General features: G+C 54.2%; 1 protein-coding gene across 1 annotated transcript in view; it reads right to left on the bottom strand.

Annotated features, from left to right (window-relative positions):
* Positions 1-4708: 4708 nt before the first annotated feature.
* The window catches only part of LOC133776783 (protoheme IX farnesyltransferase, mitochondrial), a 145071-nt gene continuing 141152 nt past the window's right edge, over positions 4709-8627 (bottom strand). Inside the window, exon 7 of the mRNA XM_062216014.1 lies at positions 4709-6932. Coding sequence (XP_062071998.1) covers positions 6526-6932 — 407 coding nt within the window. The 3' untranslated portion in view covers positions 4709-6525. The remainder of the gene's footprint in view (positions 6933-8627) is intronic.

Below are 8627 nucleotides of genomic sequence, written 5' to 3'. Positions count from 1 at the left end.
TGGGGGACAGGGCAATGGCGTGATCTGCTGGGTTTCCTGGAAGGATCGTGCTGACTGCTGTATGACAAGCGGGGAGGGTAGGAGGCGAAGATAAATTCGAAAGCCTATTGGCACGTGACTTGGAGAGATGGGCAGGTAGGTGGTGGTGGGAGGGGGTGAGTGGGGTCAGACCCGGGTAATGGTTTCAGAGGACTCAGTGATGGGTCCCAGGGTGTGGCACGACTCAGGCGCGGCCAGTCGGAATGCAGGTGCCTCGCCTCTCTGAGCTTCTGCGGGGCGCACGGCGGGGGGGTTCAGCTGTTGCCTGGGTGAACCTGAGCTGGGTCCTGAGGCTCTTGGAGGCACAGCGCGCCTTCACCTCTCACAGTGGCCAGGGAGACAGGAAGCGCAGCGATGCTGGGAACAGACTCTCCTGTTTCGAGCACACTTGGGTCTCCAACATCCAGAGAACACACAGGGGTGTTGCTCTCACACAGCTCCTTGTGAGAACAAAGGGGAAACCTCGGTGATAGCAGGTGGGGCTTCTGCCAATGGCCCAGGAAGGCCGTTAGGGAGGCAGAGAGAGCCTGTGCTCTTCTCCAGCCGCTGCCCCCTGGAATGGGAACTCTGCTCGCCTCCGCCCTTCAACAGCCGGCATCGGCATGGACCTGAACACGGGACAACCGCCTCGTGCCCAGAGGCTCAAGATGCGCACCGAGAGGCCACCGGACTCTTGCTTCATGGGTGTTTACATTCTTTCTTTTTTAAAGATTTATTTATTTGAATAGCAGATTGAGAGAGAGAGAGAGAGAGAGAGAGAGAGAGAGAATCTTCTACCTACTCATTCATTCCCCAAATGGCCGCAATGGCCAGAGCTGTGCCGATCCGAAGCCAGGAGCCAGGAGCTTCTTCCAGGTCTCCCATGTGGGTGCAGGGGCCCAAGGACTTGGGCCATCTTCTACTGCTTTCCCAGGCCATAGCAGAGAGCTGGATCGAAGTGGAGCAGCTGGGACTCAAACCCAGTGCCCATATGGGATGCTGGCACTGCAGGTGGCAGCTTTACCCGCTACGCCACAGCGCCAGCTTCAGATTTTTGTTCTTTTATCTTCTGGTAGCCAGGTGGTCCTTGTCCCTTTCCAGCATTCAACAGACTACCTAAGCTTACACTTACTTCCTGCCTTCTTGAGAATGCTGGTTCAGAACTATCTGAAGCTGTGTGTCCTGAACTGTAACTCCTAAGATCCCCCTCCCAAATAAAATCCTTTTTATGTTTCCAGTTTCTGAGTTTTGAACAGATCAATGGTACTCTAGGAGCCAGATTAAAAAAAAAAATACTTAACAATTTTTTTTGATTGCACATGTAGTACTTGCGCATTTTTATGGGTCGGAGGCATTTTAAGATATCAATTTATTTAAAACTTTTAATGGCTGTGGGGAAAAGAAGAAAAACAGCACGCCACAGGTCCAAATCAACTGTTGGACCCTGTCTATTTTCCACTTAATTTTTACTTAGTTGTCTGCCTGGTTGACACCACTGATCCTAGCAGACAGGAGGAATCAGGCCACTAATGACACAGAGCTGTGCAGGGGAGATCACCGGTCAGCCCCTAATCCCAAAGAACCAAAAAACCATTCAAACCCAAGTCCTCACTGAAGTCAAATGGGGAGTCCTTCTGGACTACGAACCTGTCATTATAAGATGAGAATTTTCCAGAAACCTTTCTCTTCCGAGTTCGTTCTGAAGTCAGCATTAAGCGGGGGAACTCATCTTCGTGCCCGGCCCATCATGTGGAGTGGGAGGCAGGGTAGACGTCAGAGGAGGAGTGGGTATCCCATCCCACCAGCGCCAGCAGGCAGAACAAGCTCTTCTCTGCTCCTACCATTGCCCCCAGTCTCAGAGATCTTCTCAGCAAAGCCACCAGGAGGTGACCATGGACGGGCAGGATGGACTAGAGAAGAGTAAGCTGTCATAGGGCACTTCTATGCTGTACGTGCCCAGGGCAAAGCACAGCCTGCCACAATTTTCTTTTCTCTTCTAGCTCTAGGGTCTGAGGTTTCCAAGATAAAGGACATGCACCTGTTTTTTTTTTTTTTTTTTTTTTTTTTAAGATTTATTTATTTATTTGAAAGGCAGAGTTAGAGAGGGGTGAGACAGAGACAGAGATTTTCCATCCACTGGTTCACTCCCCAAATGGCCACAACAGCTGCAGCTGGGTCCATCAGAAGCCGGGAGCCAGGAGCTTCTTCCAGATCTCCCACGTGGGTGCAGGGGCCCAAGGACTTGGGCCATCTTCCACTGCTTTCCCAGGCCACAGCAGAGCTGGACTGGAAGTGGAGCAGCCAGGCCAGGCTGATCCCACTTTTGTTGGCAAAGAAAACCTGATCTGAGAACTAGGTGAGGGCATTCCCTTCACTTACAGAGGACTCTTGGGTGAAGCTTGGGTTTATCCTCAACTGACAGAGTGGGTTTACCAAACCAAAGGAACCTGTGTCAGCACTCCCAGAGCGACAGGGACCTACAATGGGGTTTCGTCCAAATAAATGCATCCTCAATGGGAAATAGGGGAAGTTGAAAGTGTATGGAATCCCCCAGCCACAGCACAAGGCAGGACGAGGGCTGCTTCTCCTAGGGACCGAGAGCTGCGCTCGCCGCTGTACCCAGCGTCCCCACTGCTCGCCCCAGGAAAGGTTTGCATTCCCTGCCTGGTTGGTGCAGAATCCATGTGGCTTTTGCATCAACATAAAGGCCACACATTCTGAGCCAGAGCAGCTCCAGTCGGGGGCTTGTCTGCCAGTGTCGAGAATCATGTTTTCACAAGAAAGCTACTTAGGGGACCAGTCATGTCCCTTTTCCATTAGTTTGCTGTTCTGTAAATAACCAAGCTCCAAGTTGGACCTTGCTTCAGACTCCGCGTCCCAGGCTCCAGCCCCATGAGCTGGCCTGAGGGCTGGAGGGAAAACTGATGAGGTTGGGACAGTCTTTCCCAGGCTGCACAGCCTGTCCCTGACAGCACTCGAGGGCTGTGTGTGTGTGTGTGTGTGTGTGTGACACAGCAGGAAGGGTCCTGGGCTTGCTTCCACAAACTCAGCCCTTCTAACTTTTCTTCAGCTTCTTGGTACCCCTAGGCCTTCCTCAAGACAGTAGCGAGGGGCAGCACCACCCACTGATGCCCTTGGTGAATGGATGCTCCACCCAACCGGGAAACCCTGGGCATCAGAGAGTCCTGGGGAGGGCCAGTCCAGGCTCAGGCCTCGGGTGAGGAGGGGGGAAGCCTCCCGAGCACAGGGAGCCTGCAGCAAGGCGTGCCATGAGGCGGTGTCAAAGGGAAGGTCCCTGGAGGGTGAGCTGGGGTTTGAGTGTGGCGAAGTCCTGACTTCACTTGGCCCCATCCACGGGACAACACTGAGATCTTTGGAGCAGGAGAGCTGCAAGTCAGAAAGCCCTACGGAAGAGACTGCAAGTAACAAGTGCAGGGGTGACAGTTCATGGCCCATCGTTTCTTCTTCTGTGTGCCCAAGTGTCGAAAACCCAAGGTGGCTGGCACCGTGGCTTACTTGGCTAATCCTCTGCCTGCGGCCCGGCACCCCGGGTTCTAGTCCGGTTGGGGCGCTGGATTCTGTCCCGGTTGCTCCTCTTCCAGTCCAGCTCTCTGCTGTGGCCTGGGAGTGCAGCAGAGGATGGCCCAAGTGCTTGAGTCCCTGCACTCTCATGGGAAACCGGGAGGAAGCACCTGGCTCCTGGCTTCGGACCGGCGCAGCGCTGGCTGTAGCAGCCATTAGGGGAGTGAACCAACCGAAGGAAGACTTTTCTCTCTCTCTCTGTCTCTCTCACTGTCTAACTCTGCCTGTCTAACTCTGCCTGTAAAACAAAACAAAACAAAACAAAAAAAAAAAAACAAACCAACTAAGGTGCTCACTTACACTTAATTGAAACATGAAATACCCACGTGTCTGAGCAGATATTTTTCTAAAACAGCCAAAAGATGAAGAACGGCTCAATGTCACTGATCAGGGGGATGCAAATGAAAAGCACGGGCTCCCAGCTCCCAGCTGTCAGACGCTATGCCTATCAGGAGGAATGACATGTCCAAGATGCTCCCGGAAGGGAAGGCTGTGAGGGGATGGAAATCCGTACTGTCTTTACAGAAGCTCCACGGAAGTCCCTCAAACACCTGGAAACAGAAGAATCATGGGGTCTGACGACCCCACCTCCGGGTATTTATCCCGAGGATGTGAAATCAGCTTATCAAAGAGCCGTCTGCGCTTCCATGTTCATTGCTGCAGTATTCACAATAGCTCAGTGATGGAATCGAGCCTTGGTGCTCACCTACTGACGAATGGATGGAAAAAATAGGGTTTGTATACACACTGGAATACTACCCAGCCTTGAAAAAGGATGGATGTCGTGAGAACATTGGGCTCAGTTTAAATAAGCCAGGCGTGGAGAGATGGATACCACACGTTCTCACTTAAAAGTGGAATCTCAAAGGAGGAGCAGAACGGTGGCTACTGGGGCTGGGAGGGGAGGCGGCTGCCGCTCAGGGGTGCAGAGCCTCACGCAGATGGCAGAAGGCGGTTTTGTGCTTTGCGATAGTCTGCACAGTGTGGTAAACGTGTCTACGGTAAATAATAAGGAACTGTATGGAAAGTCACTCAGAGTAAATCAATGTCCGGTGTTCTTGTACAACGGAAAGATGAAGATCTTAAGCAATGGATATGTAAATTAACTTTATTTAGTTATGAATTGTATTCATACATCATAGCATCACTTTGGATCCCATAAATACATACAACTGTCATTTTTCAAATTGACAATTAAAAAAATAAAAATTAAGGGGACGAAAAAATAAATAGGCACGTGCTGTGCCCTGCTGGCTCTCGACGTCCAGTGTCAGCAGTCCTGCTGAAGTGTGCGAACTGAGCCCAGGATGAGCAACCCGTGTGGCCTCGAACGCTCCTGTTTTCCTGCAGTTCTACTGCAGAAGCGGAAGAGAATCAACAGTTTCCCGACCTGAGAGCTGTGGCAAGCTGTCGCAACGCCCTCTCCAGACACTCCTGCGCCGTGTTCCCCACAGCACATGGCCTGGACGCAGCCACGAGGGACTATTTCAGAGAAGCAGTTGCAGGCATTGGATGCTGCCGCCAGCGCCCTAGGCATTTCTGAGAGCAGGCACGGTGCAGACAGTGAGTTCTTTAAATTTCACATTGGATTAAAAAAAAAAAAAATCCTACGATCTGTCAATGTGGAATAAAAATGTTGCTGAAATCCCTCAAGAGTCCCCTGCAGGGCTGCCGTCCCCTAGACAACACACAGGCGTCGTGCGGCGCTTCAAGCCCGCCAGGCTCATGGGACTCTATAGGGACCTGGGTGGGGGTGGGTTTGGGAAGGGCTGAAGACCCACAAGTGCACACAGTGACTCACAACGCTCCCAGGACCCGAGCCATCCCCAGGGGGAGCCCAGCCCCTGCTTGTGGCTCTTAAAGCCGTGGCCCTGTGGATGCTGACTTCCGAACCCGGCAGACACCAGGTGGAAGCGTATTTTTCACAAAAGGGACAGTATGGGAGTTCTGTGGGCTGGCTAGCCCGGCTCACGCTTGATTCTGACTTCTCTTTTGGCGAAGCCTGGAGAGGGCAGGGCAGCCAGAGCCCGGCCAGCGCGTGTGGTCATGGGATCAGGGGCGGATGGCTCATGCCACTGTTCCGGGGAGAAATGCTCAGACAGAGCCTCCATTTCAAAGTGAGCTATGAAGGTACTTTCGATTCCTTGGAGTTTCTGAACCATTGATATGTCAGGGGGGTGCAGGAGGGGCGCAGGGACTGGCAGTCCAGTCTGCAAGGCCCTAGGCAACCGTTTGGAGGCCCCCTACTGCTGTGGTGCACAGCGGCCCACCTTTGGTGTCCTGTTATTGGTGGGACGTGTGCTTGGGATGTGTGTGGAGCAGAGAAAGCTGGGACGGGCCCTGGCTCATTCACAGGGGGTTGCTGCTTCTTCGGAGGACCTGGGGGTGCCCTGAGGACACAGAGCTGCAGGCGCCAGGCTCCAGGTGCTCACCCATGGCTGGAAGGTGGGGAGTGCACACACATACATTATATGCAGCACATGTATGTGTGTATGTGCGTATATGGATGTGTGTATATGCCTACATGTACATGCATGTGTAATACAGATGCATGTGTATGTTGAGCCAGAAAAGAAGAGGCACGTGTGTACATTCCTGTGAAAAAGAAAAAACATGGGGCGTGCCATTGGCTGGCAAGAAGAGATGTATACAGACCAGCCAAGAGAAAAAAAAAATATTCTTTGTACTGTGGGAGCCTACCTGTAGTTCGGTAGTTTGGGTACTATCATTAAAAAAAAAAAAAAAAAGCTGTCAAGTGACCGCCGAGCACCAGTTTTAACACATTGTACTAAATCCAGCCATTTCTCCTCTCGGGCGGCTCCGGGATGACCCAGCTACTCAGGCCTCACAGCAAAGGGAGAATTGTGCGTCTGCGCGTCGGGGTTTGCTGTTTCTCCGTCCGCCCCTGCCCGCCCAGCGGCGCTCTCAGCTGGGGAGCTGGCCGGGGTCCGCGGGGCCCGCCGGCCGCCGCTTGCAGGTGAGCAGCAGCAGCAGGAGCAGCGGCAGGTGCCACAGGCTGCAGAAGAAGAGTTTGCGCGAGCTCCTGCGGTCCGCGTCCGCGTAGAAGCGGAAGCCGAGGTAGGAGATGTACAGGTTGATGGGCAGCGAGATGACGGGGAAGGTCCACGTGGTGACGTCCAGCACGGGGGCCGCGGTGGAGAGCGCGATGAGGGCCAGGCAGTGGCGCAGCGCCACGCGCCTGCACAGCCCCGGGTGGGTGACGGACATCATGCAGTAGCCGCCCCGGGAGTAGTCTTCGCGGAGGCCCCAGCTCAGGGCGTTGAAATGCGGGAACTGCCAGGAGTACAGGATCCCTCCGAGCAGAAAGGCTCCTGGGCAGGGGCAGGGGAGAGGAGGGGACAAAGAGCGGGCGTCATCAGGGCTGTCCAAAGCAAGGGTTCCCTCTCAGCCGGCGCCTACCTGGCTCTCGGGGGTGCTGTCTGCACGGGTCCGTGCCAGTGTCTCAGGTCCTCTGCCACTGTCTGGGGGGGGGGGGGGGCGGGGACGCTGGGCGCGCTAGGACCCCACCCACCCTCTCACCTGGGGAAGGGTCCTGTCGGGGGAGACCCCGCCTGGCGGCAAAAGCTACGCATGTGCAGGGCAGTTGGCCCGTCCAGTACAAAGATAACACAAGAAGCCCCTACCTACTTGGGAAGGCTTCTGGGGAACTCAGCGTGGAAGCCAGCGTCGCCTGTGGGCAGGGCCTTGGGGCTGGAGCACTTAACTTAGCTTCCACCCCCCACCACAGCCCCCCCAACCTGGGGCTCCGGGGTGAGGTGCTGCAGCCTGGGGGATGCTCCTCGTCCTCTGCCCCCTGGGGAACCTTCTCTGAGCCTCCGCACCCTTCCCAGGGCAGCCAGCAGCTCCCTGCTCAACACTGCCAAGGAACAGAGCACGCGGCCAGGCCCCTGCTGACCTCCGGGGCTTTTACGTGCTTCCCTGTTCCACCAGTGGACCACCTGCGCCTCCGGGACAGGTGCCTGGCACCCTTTCTGCAGGATTCCCTGAGCCTGCCATATTGACAGAGGCAGGGGGTAGGACAACAGCAGGAGCTAAACACACGGAACGAGCCAGGGCCGGGGCTTTGGCATAAACACACCCGGTCCTCGAGTGGAAAGGCGCCTTCTCTGTAGCGTTGTGATTTTTCAACAAGGACATCACACCAGGAGCACAATTTAGTTCCCTCTCTGGAATCATCACCCCTCTCCACTCCCTCCCCCACAGGTGGAACGAAGGCTATCACTGATGGGACACATAGTATGTGACAATATTTTCAGAGGGTTTGCCCTGTTCAAACTGACTACAACACTGGGTTTTATAGTCCTCATTACAAAGAGAGAGAAGGGAGAAGGCAGGTGCTTGGTGGCATGGCTGAAAGATGCTCTCTGGGATGTCCATATCCCATACTGGGAGTGCCTGCGTGAGTCCCAGCTGCTCTCCTGACTCCAGCTTCCTGCTACATCCTGAGAGGTAGCAGGTGATGGTTCAAGTAGTTGGGCTGGGGACTGCGCTGTGGTGTAATTGGTTAAGTCTCCACCTGTGGTGCCGGAATCCCATATGGGCACCGGTTTGTAACCCGGCTGCTCCTCTCCTGATCCAACTCTCTGCTGTGGCCTGGGAAAGAAGTAGAAGATAGCCCAAGTGTTTGGGCCCCTGCACCTGCGTAGAAGACCTGGAAGAAGCTCCTGGCTTCTGACTTTGGATCAGCTTAGCTCTGGCCATTGGGGCCATCTGGCGAGTGAACCAGCATATAGAAGACCTCTCTCTCTCTCTCTCTCTCTCTCTCTCTCTCTCTGCCTCTGCCTCTCTCTGTAACTCTACTTCTCAAATAAATTAAGAAAACAAAGTAGTTAGGTTGGGGTCCTGTTACCCCCATGGGAGACCTGGATAGAGTTCATGGCTCCTGGCTTCTGCCTAGCCCAGTCCTGGCTGTTGCTGGCTTTTGGGAAATGAACCAGCAGATGGGAGGTCTCTCTCTTTGGGATTCAAATAAGTGAAATGGAGAATTAAAAAAGAATAGTTCAGAT

The sequence above is a fragment of the Lepus europaeus genome, chromosome 18 (genome assembly GCF_033115175.1).
Source record: "Lepus europaeus isolate LE1 chromosome 18, mLepTim1.pri, whole genome shotgun sequence".
Classification (NCBI taxonomy): domain Eukaryota; kingdom Metazoa; phylum Chordata; class Mammalia; order Lagomorpha; family Leporidae; genus Lepus; species Lepus europaeus.
Note: the sequence above shows the minus strand (reverse complement) of the source record. Positions and strands in the feature narration are given on the sequence as shown.